This window comes from Alexandromys fortis, unplaced genomic scaffold (genome assembly GCF_014885135.2).
Source record: "Alexandromys fortis isolate MF-2015 unplaced genomic scaffold, M_Fortis_MF-2015_v1.1 scaffold_100_1_3062724, whole genome shotgun sequence".
In the NCBI taxonomy this organism is placed as follows: Eukaryota; Metazoa; Chordata; class Mammalia; order Rodentia; family Cricetidae; genus Alexandromys; species Alexandromys fortis.
In genome coordinates, this window is record NW_026067992.1 from 666,238 (window position 1) to 685,787 (window position 19,550).

The window sequence follows — 19,550 nt, forward strand, 5'->3', positions numbered from 1 at the left end:
CAATTTTTTCAAGAAAAGCAAGCCCAATTCTCTACACACATCAAGTAGAATATTTGTGTGTGTGTGCAAAAGGAAAAGGCAGTTATAAATGTCTGTCGAGGTGGATTATGAATGCCCTGTATTATCTGCAAGCAAAACGAATGAGAACGGTACCGAAACCCTATGGATTGGGGACTTCAAATAAACAAATGAAAATCTAGCTCTGTTAGCCTCCCTGCACCCCAGTTCCTTAGTTTCTGGGAATAAAGCAGCGACCTGGGAGTTCTCGAGCCTGTTTGTCCCGAGGGTCCTGCCAACTCCGCATTGTCCAGCTGGATTTGCAGTCAGATGCCTTAGGCTGGCAGGCTGTGGGCAGGCAATGAGTTTTTCCCCTGTAAGTTGGGTCCAAAAAGATCCGCATGGGAGCGGCTTCCTCGGAGACAGCTGCCTTGAGAGAATGCAGGAGCAGGGAGCAGCCAGAAATTCCTCCTGGCACAAAGTGCCCGGGGGAGGAGTCCACTTGGCTAAGTATTGTCATTTGCTGAAGGAAGGTGTGTGTGCTCAAGAGGGAGTTTTTAACCTGGAGGATCATTAACTCTTTGATCCGGCGTCAGGAGGTGACCCTGGAGTTGGTCCTGGAAGCTGCTGCAAGCAAGGGTCGGGGAGCAGGAGCGGATCGCATTTCCATGGGGGACCACCTTGAGAAGGGCCAGCATGCTTTGCTCAATGAAGGAGACGAGAACGAAATGGTAAGATTCCAGCCACATCCTGTGCCCTTCTGCCAGTCCCCCTTCCCTGGCGTCGTCCACGCACACTCGTGAACACACTCGCATACTTCATTGCCTGTTGACTCGGACAATACACAAGAAGAGATGATATCCAAGCAATCTCCCTGTCCCACAAATGTAACTTCTGACGGCGCGAATTTAGTAGAATGAACACATTGTATTCATTTTTTATCAAGGTGGTTTTTATTTGAAGTAAAAGAGAAAGGGAGAGGAACATAGAGCTGCGTCATTATTCATTTCATCTGTATGGAAAGTTCTGCCCAGAACCCCCATTAGGGCAGGTCCCCAAAGTGAGGACCAGGGTCTTCTCTGAGAGGAAGAACTGAAACCCAAAGGCAGGGCAGTTGGTGGCTGAGCCTTTGACTCCTTTCTTTTCTCACACAGTCTTGCTGTTCATCCGGGAAGGCACAAAGCACATGTACTAACAGTGGTCAGCCTACAGGCATTTCTTCTTACTTCACAAACTTCACTGCTGTGGAGATGAGTTAGGGAATACTTTGTGCAGTTCATTGTCTCTCTCGTTGTAGAAGACGTGCTCCCAGAGCTTGGGAGGTATAAGAAAATCAGAGAGGCTTCTGTGCTTGTTGAATTTACAGTGATATTTCTCAATTACAGTGTAATCAAGGGAGAGTCAGAGATGTGCACTTCTACTTAATAAGGTCTCTGTGCTAATTGTGTAAGCATAGCCTTTTATGCCGGTAATGATGCAATTAAAATGTGAAAATGTGATGCTCTCACTCTATAATAGCATTTTATCTTCCCGGAATTAATATACAAATAACAAACCCGAAAGATATTTACTTAAAATGTTTTCTTGGTTAATTGTTGGAGTCCTGACTATTAAATTCTTTGTTCTAAAACTGGTCTTTCAAGTTTAATCTGCTTACTCGTTTCTATAGCAACAACTTTTTTTTTTCTTTTGGACATTCTGGAATAGATCCCATCTCTCAAAGCTGAAAAAAAAAGTATAGAAAAAATAAAGGGCACCTTAATTCGGTTGGTTTCTATAACATGTCCTTACTTCTTTCTGACTTAACTATCAAGTAACAGTTGCTTTCAAGGCCCTACCCAAATGTCACCAGAACTGACTTCCTGGTCTAATGTTGGCTTATGTTCCTTTCCCCTCCCAAGCATTTCCTTGAGAGACTGAAGTTGAGTTTTTATCCTCATCTTGACTGCTCTTACCAGAAGCCAGGGACTTCTTGTTCGCGCTCTTCCTTTCTCATTTGTAAGCACACACATTTTTATCCTCTCTTCATTTTGACCACAATTTGTCTTCGAAATACCATTATGGACACCTATATTCTTGAAGACTATCTCCCCCGCCCCCCGCCAGACTAACAAATGCTTCAGATGAAGTAGTTGTGTTATTAGCTGGTCTTCGTTACAGCGCTGCCAATGGCATTGGGGGTCAGCCCAGTTCTGTATGCAGCTGGAAGCCCAGCTGAGCACTTTGGCTGGGAAGGGACGCTGTGTATTTTGGTGACAGCGCTTTGACCAGTAGGCTCAGCAGAGGTGCAGCATTAGTATGCGCCCAGCTCCTTGTCCTGTTCCGACTGCAGAATCCTGGCCACCTGCCTGCTGCTGCATCATTTTGTTTTCTACACTGTTCTTCATTCACGGCAGTAAACTTCTAAAGTTGTCTATCATCCATCTATCTATCTATCTATCTATCTATCTATCTATCTATCTATCTATCTATCTTCTATCTATCTATCTATCTATCTATCTATCATCTATCTATCTATCATCTATCTATCATCTATCTATCTATCTATCTATCTATCATCTATCTATCTATTATACAGATTCTGGGTTCTGCTACATAAAGTATTTTTTAGGGGCATTTAGTTTTCACCATGACCCTGCGAGATCAGTGGGGAGAGCCATGTCTAAGGAACTTGTCCAAGAACTGAAGCTAGTTGAAATTGGTAGTTCCGTGTCTCTGGATCCACACCTGGGCCGCTTTTCAGAGTTTACTGGGGACACAGCACTCTAAATAGAACACGTTGCTTCTCCTAATAAAGCAAAGGTAAGGAGAATAGCTGAGCTTACATTCCCTAAGGTCTGTTGTTTCATAGAATTTGTATTTGTCGAGTCACTTTGTCTCCTCTGACTTGTAAGCTAATCCCATTTAGAGCCGAGATTGTCTGAAAATGTGGCACACAAAATTGTTTACAGATTCCTTGTAAATGCCATGAGTGTGGACATTTCCAGATGTCGGGCCTCCAATGAGAGAAATGGCCGCAAATTTCAAGAAAAACGAATGACTGAGAGTTTCTCTTTCAGATAGTTTATATATAGAGTTTATAAAAGGAAGAAAATAAACATTTACAGGCTGAGAATAGATGGAATTATCTTTCAGCCCCTAATCAAAGAATTAGGGACAAAAGAGCAACTGTAGGTGACCTGAAGGCAATATCATCAAGTGAAAACAAAACGCAAAAAGACGGCAGGCCCTGTTGGAGGACAGGAAAGTGCCCGCAGTAGGCACCTCTCAAAAGGCCTTAGAAAGACATCTAGAGCACACACTCTGGGCTTGGACCAGACACTTGTCCACTCAAGTCCCAGTGTTCTTACCTATAAATTAGGAGTGGTCCTTTTTACCCTACCTGTCCCATAGGGTTCTTAGGAGGATTAGCTGAGCGCATCCATGTGGAAATGTTTTGAGAAGGAGCGATTCTGGGGACTCATGAGCTGTTACTGTCTAAACAAAGGGGGGGAGTGGCTCCCACCTGTGCAATTGAGTTGTATTCTCTGTTCATGACTGTGTTCTTACCGTCCCCACAACAATAAAGTCACCTTTCTATTAATGACAAAATAAACATATATTTCTGTTTTCTCTGGAGGTCACTTCTACATGGAGAGGCTGCTGTCCCTTATATCTGCTTTGTAGGGCTCATTGAAGATGGTTCCTTTCTGTGACATGAACGCATTAGGCTTCCTGGGAGTTCCTGCCCCATGAATCCCAGTGCTGTGCGTTTCTCTATTGAAATGACTTGGGAGTATTACTGTCCATTTTCCTACTCATGACTGACAATGGTATTACTTAATGGCTTAATTGATCCAACCATTGATCGCAGGAATGAAATCGTGATTTCTGGAGGAATGTTTTATTCTAGCAAGGTTTGGAAAAGCAATGTCCCTTGATTTCATGCCTAGGTTTTTAGTAAGTAAAGAAACACACACTTGGTTATCTTTCTGATTACAAAAGTGATGTATTTTTGTTGTGAAATGATTGAGATAGAAACTTGGGACTGAAGAACAAAGTAGATATGATTCATTAGTTTACATTGAGTGGGTTGATAATGTCGTGTTGGTGGCCCTTTTTTAGGCTTATACAGTGCATTCATAAACCATAACATCCTAATGATTGTAGCACATTCTAATGCTATCTATATTCTTCACATCCCATGTGTGCACTCCTGTATTGTGGAAACACTGGGTAATGGGCTTCTGTGTAACTGTATGTCCTGTGAGGGCACATTGGTGCACTGAAATGAACAATGTTGATAAGATTCATTCTACAGAAGTCTGTACATAACTGCAGTAGGCCTTCCCTCCTGACCCTGCCAGCACATTGCTGAGCATACTGTTTTCTCATTAGCTCCTTTCCCCCTGTCACAAGCATCCAGATACAATTAGGCTATTACCCACTGTTTCTCCTATGCATTGTGCCCAACTAAGATAAAACCAGTCACAATCTATCCTTAAAGAAGGCATGCAAATTGTCACAAGCATGCATTTTAAACAAAGAATGGCACCTGTACTCTCTTTTGAAGGCTACCTCTTTTTGTTGCAGCTAAAGATAAATGATAAACAATTCTCCTTTTGATACGGCACTGCTTGCCTCCTCCAGTGTTTCACTGATGTTTGTATGACTAGTGCCCCAGCTCCCATGTTGTTTACTTGTTCCTAATTTCATGCCGGCTGTGATGAAAAACTCTGGACGTTTTTGGACATTCTTCGGGTTAATTGTGAGAACAAAGGCTCAAAGGTAGCATTGTAGCACTAAAGGCAATGTAGAGTTTAACTTTTAAATGACACACAATACTCCATTTCTCTCTAAAAGTTGTCATGTGAAACTTATACGCTGAGCAGCAATCTCTTTTTATGGCTATTCCCTCTCTCCTCGACTATCACTTTTAAACTTTGGCTCATCTACCCTAGGAAAATGATACTTGATAGCTGTTTTAGCTCTGCCTTTCTCCAATGAGGTTAATCATGTTAACCGTCATTTATGTTTTCACCTAGGACCTCTTTCTTGTGTTACTAATGTCACTAGCGCCACATTAAACATTTAAGCTAAAATGCATGCATTTTTAGCTAAGAGAATAAGATTGTTTTGTCACCATGCTGCATGCTACAAACAAGTGGGTGATGTCTGAGGGTGTGTGGGGGGAAGGGAAAAGGCCCTCACAAGGACAATGTGTTAGGTGCTACGCTGGCAAACATTTAGCACAGTTAATTATATTAAGTACAAGAAACTAAAGACTAGGGAATATGGAAATTCAGGAGCCTCTTTTCCAACTTCCAGGTCATTTCTGAGAGCCTGGCAAGTCACCTGGCCTGGCAGCAGGTGGGATGGGTGCTGAGCCCCATTGATTCATCACTGTGAGTTGGGGGCTGTTTGTCCTCACCAATTCTTTGCCTCACTCTGATAGCTGATGTTTCTGTTTCTTCTCTAACTCCCTGGAGCAGAAGCCCCTCCCCCGGACTGCACAGCCACTTATTATGCTTCAGGGGCACCTCTGAGATGCTTGCCAATGTTAACCAGTGGGCCCACAGATTGCATAGTGGAGGGATTGTGCTCAGGCTGAGACATTTTGTCAGTTGAACTGTTCAGGAAGCCGGGCCACTGGCCAAGTCTGATGTCTTTATTCTCACTTCATCGCTGTAGAACTCCCATGTAGTGAACTCATCTTGGACAGAAGATCCCTTTGAGGAGTGGGATTTAATCGCTTCTAGAGAGCAGGGATCCTGCCCGAGTCACCTTTCCATGGCCTTCCCCTTTCCTTCCCACTGCACTCAGAATGGAGCACAGTCCCTGGCACAGTGTGGCACTGGCCGATGTCATTGCAAGCTCCATTAACCTGCAGTTTTACATTCCGAAAAAAAACAGAGGAAACGGGGCTCAGAAAGAGAACAGTGGGGTTGGAGAGATGGCTCAGTGGATAAGAGCACTGCCTGTTCTTCCAAAGGTCCTGAGTTCTGTTCCCATCAACCACATGGTGGTTCACAACCATCTGTAATGAGACCCGGTGCCCTCTTCTGGCCTGCAGGCAGACACAATACTGTATACATAATAAATTAAACCTTTAAAAAAAAAGAAAAGAAAGAGAACAGCATTAAGTAAATAAAGAACAAGGCTAGAAAATTGATGTTATTTGCTTAATCTGGTCCATAATCCCATGTGTTTGTCAACTAGCTTTCCCCTTTCCCAAGTATAAACAGTTTGTTCTTCAGCGTTACTTTGCCATGCCACAGTATTTATTTGTGATACTTCATTCTATTCTTTTATTCATTCATTCATCCATGAGCTCAGCGGCTGTTTAAGCAACTTCTGGTCAGTACCAGGAGTTCTCTGGGCTGACCAGGAAGATCTTGAGTGAATACTAAATAGCTCCTGCTTCCCAAAAGCTCAGAGATGAGTGGACAAGGCCAAGCTCATAATTTGCAGGCCTAGAGCAAAACGAACATGAAGTGGCTCGTGTCCAACAATTACGAAGAACTTCAGGATGGGAGTAGTGGAGGGTCATTTTCAGCGCAGGGCCCTTTGTGACCACAGGGCAGAAACACAGTGAGCCTGTGCTGCAAGCGGGTGTTACCATGAGGTTGTGCACAAGGACTATAGAGGGCAATCTGGTGGCAGCAAACCTTAGGGAGAAAGGTAACATGCCGTTTCCTCCAAGGGGTAGGTAAGACTGTGTAGGGCTTTGTAGGACATTCCAGTGGTGGTAAGTTTTCCTTTCTGATGATTCCCAAGCCCTGGTTCATGAAACAACCACTGGACCCTTGTTGGGTACTATATAAAAATACATTCTTAGACCCTGTTCTGAATCAGAAGATACCATGATGGAGTTCGACTTAATGAGAATGGCTGAGGTGCTGGCCTGATTGACACATTACAGAAATCACAGAACACTTGCCAGCAGAAGTGATAGGGAGTGGTTTCGTGGGTTGAACAAAGTTGGCTGGAGAAAAATAAAGTCAGCGAAGGCATGTTTGAAATAGTCTAGGCAAGAGGATCAGAACAAAAATAATGTCTTGTCAGGGAAGAGGATGGGCCAAAAAGGGATTCGACAATATTGAGAAGTTAGAATTAAAAGGAACTCATAGACTGCAATCTAGGAGATAGAGCAAGTGAAACAGCACTAACTCCAGATGGTCCAGAGGGTCTTGGCATGAGGGGACAAGTTGGGACTGCAGATGGTTATAGTAAATAATGAACTGTGATGTTGATTTGGGCCAAGTATAGACTAAGACTATACACAATGCACTTGATTCAATCTTCTAAGTCTTACTAGGTGAGATCTATCAACTCTCTTTTATCAATAGGGAAACTGAGGTAAGGAAAGGTTAAGCGACATGCCTAGGTGCATTTGGTTAAGTAAATGGTACGTGATAGCTTAGGTTCTTGCCTTAGACAATGGTTTTATGTCTATGGAGTTTTCACAATTCAGGACGTGCTGTTTACTTGTTAGCAGTGACAAACAGCTGAGCACATTGAAAGAAAATACACCAGGAAGCTGGAAGGCCAGCATTGAGTGTTGGTTCTGGCAGTATTTGTTTTCTAACCACAAAACATATTACGCTCCCCTCTCTTTGACTTTGTCCGACAAGGCAGAGATAATAAATACCTTACTTGTTTGAGCCAGGGTACAATACAGATGATTTCTTAAAGTTTTTTTCCACCCCTGTGTTTAAGAATGAAAACAGGAACATGAAATCACTCTGCAGCTTAAAGAAAGTTTGATACTGTTGATTTCTTCACGGTGCTATGGGTTTGGGATCTATCTATCATCTATCTATCTATCTATCTATCTATCTATCTATCTATCTATCTATCTATCTATCTATCTTCTATTTGATTTAGTCTTTTGAGACAGAGTCTTGTTATGTAACCTGGATGACTTATTATCCTCCTGCCTTAGGCTCTTCAGTGCTTGGACCACAGGAGTGTCCTGCCACATCAAGAAATGTGAGTTTTTCTAGCGAAGGGAAGAAAAACAAAGAGCAGAAATGTGACCTGAGGAGCTGGTGACTCTGTAATGTGTTCAGATATGACCAAGGCATGTGACTTCAAGGCTCTGTGAGGATTAGCTGACATAAGACAACCCTCTCAGTGACCTACTGCTCTTTCTGAAGACTCATCATATAAACCTTGGCAGACTGTCCAAACCACCACATAATGAGAGAGAAAAGGCTGGTGAGGACACAGCCTCCTCCTTAATCCTGCTATCTGCCTAAGGCTGGTCCTCTGGGCAACAAGCACAGCCATGACCCGGACGCTCCCTCAGAGAGAGAACAGATAGGAGGCTGTGTGCTATGTACTCTCTACAGCCATGTCTCTCAAACCAGGGCGCTCTCTGGCCTTTGGGTACACATGGGGTCCTGGATGAGACAATCATCAATCTATCATTTCTGAATTCATCTTTGGGACAGTACCAGGCTTCAAGTTGTTCAGACTCTCAAAAATCAGTAGCTATATAATAGTGCGGGTAAGGAGCCATCCAGGACGGGAAGCCATCTCCAAAGGGACTCGAGAATGTAAATTGTCTTAAATGATTTGAAACATACAGTTACAAATAGTTACTTATAATTTTTTAAAAATAAAAAATGGTTGGTTTTTACAGCCCGCTTAAAATACTTTTTAAAATACAAAATGTGTTTATTGGGATCATTCTCCATTCATCTTGAATCAAGCTACTATCAATACTGCTTCTTCCTGGAGGAGCATCCCTCCGACAGCCATGGCTTTCTGCTTGTAGGACTACTGCTTGCCCACGGCTAACCACCATGGAGATTTCACAGTATCCTGGGCATTTCACATTTATAAAGTAGGGATTGAGGCTCTGCACCAGGGTCTTTTTCTTGTGTTTCTTCTTCTCCTCTTCAGGAGAGGGATGAAGGAGGACTTTGTCGAGGGCGTGCCTCTCCATTGTAACAGACATGTTCTTGTAGGGAGGTTATCCCTAAAAGGCTATTTTCTTATTTGTTGTTTTGAGAATTTCATGTAATGTATTTTGATTATATTCACCCACAACTCCTTCCTTAGTTTCTCCCAGATTTACCTTCTCTCTACCCCCTAAATCCATGTTCTTTTTAAAGAAAAAAAATAACCCACCAATTAACGTGTGCTGTCCACATCTTCCTGGGTATAAGGACATCCATTAGAGTGTGGTCAACCTACGAGGATCACACCCTTAAAGAAAACAGGCTCTCCCTGCCCCAGAAGCCATAAACTCCCCACAGTTCCTCAGTTAGGGGTACGGGTCATGAACTCCTTCCCACTACATGCTAAAATGTTGACTGGTTTGATCTTATGCCAAGTCTTTTTCAGGGAGACTGAGCTGCTGTGAGCTTGGGAATGCAGCCGTCCTATTGTGTTCAGAACACACTGTTCGGCTCTGGGTCTTACAATCTTTCTGCCCCTCCTCTGCAATGGTCTCTGTGCCTTGGGGAAAAGGTACTGTCTAGATGCTCCATCTGTGGCTGTGCCCTCAAATGACACTTATTCTCTGTACTTGTGGCTGGTTATGAATTTCCGAGCAAACCACCCTCGGCTGCACAAAGAAACTGCTCTGATGGGGCCAGAGAGCTTTACTAATTTATGGGTAGAGATATATGAATTCAGAGAACAGTTAGATGCAATGCCTATTTTGCAAAATAATAGTAGAGAGTTCACCGCTGGGGCCTGTGAGCTCCTTAACCATGGATTCTTGGCCAGATTTACAGTGCCAGGCGTATGTTCCCTCTTGTGGAACAGGACTTATATCTAATCACAAAGTTGTTGGCTACCCTCATATTATTATTGCATCCATGGGCATATTTTGCAATGTGGGTAATTGTTGCAGTTCAAAGGCTCATTCCTGGGTAAGACTTTGATGACACCCCCATTCCTATAGCATGCATAATGCATCGCTAGGAGGGAGGATGCTTTCTGGCAAATACTAATTTGATTTCTCCGTGGCCTATGACCAACATGTGCAGTGTCTTCAGCAATAGGGTCGTAGACAATCAGGAATAATGACAATAGCCCGTATTGTTTTGGGGGCTCTCTGCGACACCTATGTCCAACAACTTGAGGGGAAGTGCCCTACTCCCAGCAATGGGCTTTTTATTAGGCTCCAGGGACGAGCGTATTTCCTGTGCAGGTGTCTTAGTTAGGGTTACTATTGCCATGATAAAACACCATGAGCAAAGCAACTTGGGGAGAAAAAGGTTTATTTGACTTACACTTTCATCACTGAAGGAAGTCAGGATGGGAACTCAAACAGGGTGGCAGGAGCTGATGCAGAGGCCATGGAGGAGTGCTGCTAACTGCTTTGCTCTCTGGGGCTTCTTCAGCCTTACAGAACCCAGGCCCACCAGCCCAGGGATGGTGCCACCACACGAGCTGGGCTTTCTCCCATATATCGCTAGTTAAGAAAACGTTTTACAGGCTTGCCTACAACCTGATCTTATGGAGGCAGTTTCCTAATGGGAGCTCCTTCCTCTCACATGACTTCAGCTTGTGTCAAGTTGACATAAACTAGCCAGCACAATAGGATACTCTAATAAAACCTATTGTATCCCTTATAAAATAACAGGCTCGGGGATCTGAAGGGGAAAGGTGAATAATGGGAAAGGATATTTAGTGGGGAGAATGTTGGGAAGAAGAGGTTGCAGAAGAGATGACCAACATTAAGGATGTTTATAAGAGCCATGTGGAAACTTACTATTTTATAGCACTTTTTTTATTATCACTGGGGATTAAACTCAGACTTTTGTGCACAATAAGCAAGTTCTTCCTTCTAACCCACTCCCCCGCCAATGGTGTCAGTTTTGCTGTCCTTCAGCATGGAAGCACCCAGTAACCTAAAGATCTTTCTATTGGAGGAAAATAGTTTTCCTTCACTGAACTCCAAGAAACAATTTTTGTTTTCCATTATCTTTAACCAACCACGTGTATTCTTCTTGCTGGCACTTCACAGAATACGTCAAATTTTTTCTTCTTCCCTTCCCTTCCCTTCCCTTCCCTTCCCTTCCCTTCCCTTCCCTTCCCTTCCCTTCCCTTCCCTTCCCTTCCCTTCCCTTCCCTCCCCTCCCCTCCCCTCCCCTCCCCTCCCCTTCCCTTCCCTTCCCTCCAATTTCCTCACTTTCCCTCCCCCTCCTTCCTTTCTTCCTTCTAATGGGGCTTTGCTGTGTTGACCTGGTTAACCTGGATTTCCATGGCTTAAATAATACTTCCATTTCAACATCCCAAGAATTGGGGGCTATGGGGCATGCCACTATATCTGGTCAGTCCATCTATTCTCATTCTCTCTCTCTTTCTCTCTCCCTCCCCCCATTTTGTCTTTCTTTGCTTCCTTTCTGGATCTTGATCTCTGTTTGTAGCCCAGTCTGTCTTCAAACTTGCAATCTTGCTGTCACTGTCTCTGGAGCGTTCCGGTCATAACCTACAATACCACACTCTCATTCCTTTCTTTCTTTATATATATGTGGGGGTCCAACCCCAACGTAAACTATCTCTCCAGACCAGAGGGGAGGAGTGGGAATAATTGAGACAACTTACATGGCTTTATCAGGAGGGAGATTCTCAGTGATCCCTCACGAGATCCGAGTTCACATCCTGAAAATTCCTCCGTGTTTATTCTCGCCTTATATACCAAAACATAAACTGAAGGGGAAAATTCATTAGCATTCTGTTTCCTAGGTAACCCGGTGAATGGTTGTGGTCATGTCCACATCTACCTATGCCTGCTCTCTTGGTCTTTCTGCTCTGTATGCCAGCTCTGTCACGTAGGTAGGTTTAATTAACGTCTCTTTTCAGGCATCCTCCAAATTATAAAGAAGGAGCAGAACAACATCCTGACCCTTTGTTAGGAATGGCGACAGGCTAGGTGACCGACCGCCTCCTATGTGGCAGGTGTAAACTATGGCCTGGGATTCATTGGATCTTGGAATGGGTCAACTCATAGCCCTGTTTCTGGGTCTGGGTGGTAGCTGGTCTAGTCAGTCTGCCAGATTTCCCGCATTGCCATTACCCGGATGTCCTCGCCAGCCTAGCTCAGCCAGTGCATCCTGCAGCAAGGAACAAGGAGGGACAGTTTTCTTGCTTTCAGACCCTCGGGTCTGGCTCACCCACACGCATATCACCAGAGCCAGCTCTACTGATTTGTCCAGGCAAGGTGCAGAGGGCCTTCTCTCCCAGTTGCTGTAGGGGACATATGAGGGGAGGACAAGGTCAGCTCTCCTGCTCTTGTGCCCTCAGGGCCTGCTCACCTGTATCCCCAACCACAGGGTCAGCTCTAGCATGTTTCCCCGCTGAGGAGCATACCTGTGGTAAAGGGTAGGGTCATCTTTCCCAAGTTTGGAAAGGAGGGTATAGCTTTCCCCTGAGGGACAGGACCAAGTCTCCTGCTGAAGAATTCAGCAAGGGCCAGGGCCAGCTATCCCAGGGCCAGAGCCAGGGCAGGGCTGGCTCAGCATGGTTCCAAATGACCCCCTGTGCTAACACAGGTCACAGACATCATCACAGATCCCTGTTTCAGTAGGACCACAGACCCAGACATTGACTTTGGCAGCAATTTGGGCCCAGACATCACTATGACTCGGATGATAACATCGACCACCCTGATCAGTACGGCCCTGGTGGTAGCATAACTCTTGCGCGCCAACATGGTCTCAGGTGACTGACCAGACCCTGGGTGTCCACAGAGCCCTCCGTAGTAAGACAAGCCGTGGACGTCAACCCAGACCCCAGTTGATGCAGGGCAATGGACACAGGCATGACCCTAGGCAGTGGCCTGGGCATAGATGTCACCATGGTTCTTAGACATCCTCATGACTACAGGTTGTAGCCCAGACCCCATGCATCTGTGTGGTCTCTTTGTGGCCATGGATATCAACACGGATCCCGACTGTGACAGGACCATGGGCCCAGACATGGTCCTGGGCCACAGCCCAGGCCTGGATGTCACTATGGTCCCAAGTGGCAGCGCAGGCCACTTGGATTAGCATGTTTCCCCCATAGCAGCATGACTCTTGGATACCAACATGATCCCAGGAGGCAGCCCAAGCCCCAAGCTTTGCCATGGCCTTCTATAGTCTTAGGAGTTACAAACATGAACATAGACCCTGGCTAGGGCAGAGCTGCGGACCCAGGCATGGCTCTGAGCAGCAGCCCTGGTCCAGATGACACCATGGACCCAAGTGACAGCATTGGCCACACAAATAGACTTGGCCCTAGTGGCAGCACAATCCTCAGATACCAACATGGTCACAGCTTGCAGCTCAGACCCTAAGCATCTACATAGCCCTTGGTGGCATCACAGGCCAGGGACAATAACCTGGGCCCAAGCTGTGGTAGTTCAAGGGACATAGATACAGTCCTCAGTGCAGCCTAGGTCAGAATATCACCATGGCTCCAGGTGGCAGCACAGGCCACCCAGATTGGCATGGCCCCTGCAGCAGCATGACTCTTAGACACCAACGTGGCTCCAGGCGGTGGCCCAGACCAGAGGCCTTTGCACCACCCTCAGTGGCAACAAGAACCACAGACATCAACACAGCCCCCTTCAGCTTCTTCAGGGCCTCGGACAAACATCTAGCCCTTGGCTCTCGCCCAGGCCCAGATATCACCTTGATCTCAGGTGGCTAGCAGGCCATCCATATCAGCCTGTTCCTCACCACCATCACCTCTACATATCTGCCTCTCTCCCCAGACCATGAACCGTCTGCCTCCCTCTCTCTTCCATTTCCCCACTCTGCACTTTCTCACCATAATGGCGCCCAACTACCCAGCACCACGGTTCTTGGTTGGGTCACCAGATGGCACATGGTTGAGTGCTGCCCACCCCAGCCACAAGGCATGGAACAGAGATGTTGCTTTTCTTCTCTCACGTGCCTGGGGCCTAGAAACCTTGAAGGGAGATTGGTATGATGGTGCCAGACCACCTGATTCCCGAGACATGGGACAGGTTCCTGGTTGATTGTGCCCACTCAGACCAAAAAATCGAGGGGTGTGTGTGGGGGGGGATAGGGCATCTGTGTCCTCTGCCGGCTCAGGTCTGGAAAGGACTGAGCTGCTTCTGGTTGATTTTGTTCAGCTAGACACTCTCATTCCTTTCTTATCCAGGAGCATGGCTTTATCTTGATCCTTGGTCATCAGAGTCCTGCTCCATCCACCAAAGCCAGACTAAATGTGATTCTCTTCATTAATCCATCAGGGAATCTTGTGGTCACAATCATTCCTTAGCTGGTGTAATCTTCCTTAGCTGGTGTAATCTTTTAAAATGTAATTTATTCCTTCTTTTCCTCTTTGTACCCAATACAGGATATATTATTAGCTTTCCAAGTAATTATTTAAAGAACAAAACTCTGGGCACATTTTTTTGTAGAAGTTGTAAGTTTTTGGTCATTGGGATATAGAAATGAGCAGAAGTAAAGACAATAGGATAAGATCACTTGACTATCCCTTCAGTTTTTAGCTCTCTGCTTATGCCTGTATTACATGAACATTGATCTTTCTATTCCTCCCCTTCCTAATGGTAGCTCCCCTGGTTTGCTACTCAGTCTGGGCTTGATGTAGGAATAGAGCCTTAGTTTAGAGATAGAAAGTGGTAGAGTGTTTTTTTTTTCTTCTTTCTTCTAGTATCAATGGGGTTTTGCCTTTTTCCTGGGGAGAGTTTCTTCCTTGGAAGTAATTGAACTTTGTCACTTCCGGTTTGTTCCAGAGATGCGAGAGGAACTTTGCGCCTCTCTGCTGGGGCCATTAGCCACCTTCTTCACACCTGTGCTGCCAAAGAGGCAGCTGTGCCATGTCCTTTTCCATTCCAACCATCTGTCTTTCCCGCGAGCACAAGGTGATACACGTGGGGAGGAATTCTTAGTATCTATGAACAGGCTGGGCTTAAAAATTTTCGACATTACAAACTTGATCTAGTCCATGTTCGGCCTTTATGAACTTCTTCACATTTTTGCTGATTTTTAAAAATCTGTTCATGTGGCAGCCATCACTGTCTCTCATGATTTAGAAAAGATGAAAGTATTGTTTTGTTCTGGTCTTTTTGGGTATAGTTTTCTTTTAAAAAAAAGATTATTGTTATTGTATGAGTATGAATGTTTGGCCAGCATGTATATGTCTGTGAACCACATGTATGCAGTGCCTATGGAAACCAGAAGGGGGCATTAGATCCCCTGAACTTCTAATTGTAGGTGCTTGCTAATGGCCATGTGGGAGCTGGGAGCCGAACCTGGGTCCTCTGAGCAACAAGTGCTCCTAACTGATGAAGCACTCTCTCTAGTTCTGGTGTTTGTCTCTTTTTGGAAGTTGGTTCACTTGATTGGCTTGAAGTTTTAGCTCTGAGATTGACTCAAGAAAATATATGACTGTGGGTTATCTTTTATCTTCTGGGAGTTATGACAAATACTGTATTCTGTGCAGCACTCTGCATGGAAAGGTCTCTATGGGAGACTGGCTGAGGAACAGACAAACCATGGTTCAGGCAAGCTAAGTGTTTGCCATATTCCTAACCAGTCTGGCTTACCAAACAGTGACTATCGTATAGGAGGTTAGCTTGGCAAAGCCAATCACTGTTGCTTACTTGTGGCATAATGATTTTCTATATTTTTTCTTAAGTTTTCTAGTTCTAGGTATGTTATTGCTATATGTTTTTCATAAGAATTTAAGTCAAAAAAGGAATTTGGCAATGACTCTTCTGTTTGTATATTGTGAAATATATTAAGGAGTATAGGTATTAGGTCTTTTTGGAAGTTCTGGTAGAATTCTGCATTGAAACCATCTGGTCCTGGGCTTTTTTTGTAGGAAGGTTTTTGATAACAGCTTCTAATTCTTCGCAACTAACAGGTCTATTTAGATTGTTCACCTGGTCCTGGAAAAAAAAAGAATTTAAGTCAAATTAAAAATAGCCTGTTTTCCCATTACAAAACCACAGTAAACAAAATAACCAAGACAATATGTCTTCTCCTAAAATTAGTGCTCCACAGTTGGGTTTCTTGAGAAAAGCAACTTGGATGATGCATACGACAGTGATCTCAAGATAGCAATTATTAGTATGCTCAAGGAACTTTAGAAGATATGAATAAAGGCTGGAATAAAGAACGAAAAACACAAATAGTTGGATGGAATTAAAAAAAACAATTCAAGACATGGAAATAAAATAGAGAATACAGAGATAGAATTGAAGAAAAAGCAAGCTAAATTAAAAATTGAAACTAAAATTCACTAACTCAAAGAAAAAGCTCAGTGGATGGCTTCACCAGAAGTGATCAGATTGAAGAAAGACTGTCAGGGCTTGAAGAGAAATAGAGAAATTGGGTCATGCAGTCAAAGAAAATACCGAATCTAGGAAAATCCGTGAACAGACAATGCAGGAACTCTATAAAAAGACCAACTCTATGAATAATAGGTATAAAGAAGGGGAATAAACCCAGGTCAAAAGTACAGAAAGTATTTTCATTGAAACTGTAGAAGAAAATCCCCCAAATCTAAGGAAAGAAATGCCTATTAATATCTGAAAGATATACAAGACACCAAAGTAACAGGACCAGAAAAGAAACTCCCCATGCCATATAGTAATCAAAATACTCAATGCACAGAACAAGAAAGGATATTGAAAACTGTAAGAGAGAAAGACCAAGTCATATTTTAAGGCAGACCCATTAAAATAATAGTTGACTTTTCAATGGAGACCTTGAAAGTCACAGGGATTCAGACTGATACCGTGCAAGTTCTGAAAGATCATAGATGCCAATCAAGACTACTATAGCCAGAAAAACTATCAGTCACATGTAAAGAAGAAAGAAAAACTTAGCATGACAAAAACATTTAAGAGATTTATGTTCAACACGTCAGATCTACATAGGATACTGAAGGGACTATGCCAGTCTAAAGAGATAGTTCAACACCCCCAAGAGGGTACAGGGACTAAATGAATAGTTTCAGAATAGTTCATCAAAAGAGGTCTAAAAAAACTACTCTCCAGGGATCAGAATTAAAAAACATTGTTCAAAGTAACTCTTAATTTTAATACTCTCAATATTCTTCTAAAGAGACATGGAATGGTAGCAGAGGGGGTTAGAAAACAGGATCTGTCTTCTTGATGCCTCCAAGAAACGAACCTCACCATGGTGATAAATGTCACCATAGAGCAAAAAGATGAGAAGAGGCATTCCATGAGAATGGAACCAAGAAACAAGAAGCCATAGCTCTTTACTATCTGGCAACATAGACTCCAGACCAAAATTAACCAGAAGATACAGGAAGAACATGTCCTATTCATCAAAAGAAAAAATATACCAAGAGGATATTGCAATTCTAAAAGTTTATGCACCAAAAATAGGGAGGCCCAACTTTATAAAAGAAGGAATATTTAATCCAAAAACATAGATTAACTTCAACACACTAATAGTAGATGATATCAGCATCCCACTGTCACCAATAGACAGATTATCCAGGGAAGAACTAAACAGAAAACAGTGGGGTTGAATGGCATCATAAATAAAATGGGCCTAACAGAGAGTTATAAAGTAACAAAATCCACCTAAATACCAACTAATAAATGGGCTCTCAGAAGCCCAGAAAATTTTCTCTGAAATTGACAACATATTAGGACACAAAGAAACTCTCAACAAATATAAGACAATTGAAATAACATCTGTGTTCTACCTGACCATGGTGGAATAAAACAGGCTGCCAGCAGCAACAGAAACTATAGGAGCTACACAAACACATGGAAAGAAATAGCACACCAAATGAATAATAATTTGGTCCAGAATTAAATAACAAAAAAGGTTTAAAAATTTCTAGATATTAGTAAAAAATGAAACATAATATACCCAAATCTATAGGTCATGATGAAGGCAGTCCCAAGAAGATAGTTTATAGCACTAAGTGCCTACATAAAAATTAAGAGTTTTCAAAGTAATAAATTAATGAAGCATCTGAATGTTTTAGAGAGCCAAGAATAAACAACACCTTCAAAGATAGACAGGATGAGATGATCAAAATAAAATTAATGAAATAGAAATGAGAAACTACAAATAATTAAAGAAATGAAGAGTTGGATCTTTATAAAGATTGGCAAGTTTGGCAAACCTTTAGCTAAATTAACCAAAAGAAGAAGAAGGTCCTAGTAACAAAATTAAATATGAAAAGTGTGATATTATAACAGACACAAAAGATTCAGGGACTCATAAAGATATATTTTAAAAAATCTGTATTGAACCACATTGGAAAATATAAACTTAAGTGGATAAATTTTGACGTAGGTATGAAATAGTTAACAGTGTAGACAGACCCTCAACAACCTCTGAGATAGAAGCAGCAATTAAAAATCTACCAACTAAAAAAAGCTTGGGTCCTGATGGATTCCTTACAGAATTCTATTAGAGTTCCAGGGAATTACTCTTGATTTTCCTCCAGAACTTGATGGTAAGACCCTATTGTTGAATACACCGTATACTCAAGTCACAGAACGTGGAACAATCAAGCAGGTACTGACTGGGATGCTTTATCCCTACTGGCTAGCTTTCAGAGAGCCAGAAGGTACTATGCACACTGCTGGAGGAGAACAGTCATCATCAGTATCACCCATCTGTGAATCCTGTGAGTCTCAGCAATGAAAAACCTGGTAAAGAAAACATGGCCACTAGTATAACAGTGGCACAACTGCTATAGGAGCAACCACACTTTCTCATTGTACTTACAATCTGCTCCAAAGATGTAACCCATGCTGGACCCTTAGGGAAGAACTTATTACGATTGTTTTGCTAAATAAATATAGCATTAAAACTACTCCTAATAACTTTCGCTATACCAATTGCTTAGGGCACCCCTCAACCCTTACCAGAAAAGCTCCTTTTTGTAGTAGATGATGAACATAGAGACCCACAACTGTTCAATATGCAGAGGATAAGACACTGTGAAATAGTCACCCCTAAATGGGACTTCTATATCACAGCCCCTGTTCCCAAGGCTCAGGGATCATTAGGAAAGAAAAGTCTGAGAGAAGGTCCAGAGGTGGTAGACGACTACGCTGGAATAGCGTACTATGTACATGATCAGGCAGTTACACATGTGAACTCTTAGCAGCCACAGCAGCATACGCAAGGTCTGCATAAGCTCAAACCCTAAGATGATTTCTGCTTCCAGCTCTCCAGCTCTACTCCATGGTTAAATGCCTATCTTTTAGCACAATTTATATACTAGTTAGGATTTTTAAGGGGGGGGGGGTTGAAAAGCTCAGAGCACATGGTTTCAGGCGAAACAAAGTTAGTTTGTTAGCTCAGTCAGAAGGTCGCCATGTAGTGGCATTCTCAAGCACATCTTAAGCCTGGGGCAGAGAAGATGCCTCAGTGCTGGCTTTCTGTTTCCTTAATGGATAGATCTACCATGCTGGCTTATTCTCACATTCCTTGGGGTTCTCTGATAACTCTAGTGTTAAATCCCCAGTATCAGTGCAGTAGGGAGAGGAAATTCCCTCTTTCTAGTCTTATTCAAACACTCACTCCTTCTCAAGGGGTCTGATGTAGTTTTGCTTTTCATCTCTTCATTCT

General features: G+C 43.2%; 1 protein-coding gene across 2 annotated transcripts in view; it reads left to right on the top strand.

The window, feature by feature from the left end:
* The first annotated feature begins 575 nt into the window (after nucleotides 1-575).
* Atp13a4 (ATPase 13A4) overlaps nucleotides 576-19,550 on the top strand; it is a 131,990-nt gene continuing 113,015 nt past the window's right edge. For both annotated transcript variants that reach the window (XM_050159957.1, XM_050159958.1), the window contains exon 1: nucleotides 576-728. In XM_050159957.1, the coding sequence (XP_050015914.1) occupies nucleotides 666-728 (63 nt within the window). In that variant the 5' untranslated portion in view covers nucleotides 576-665. The remainder of the gene's footprint in view (nucleotides 729-19,550) is intronic.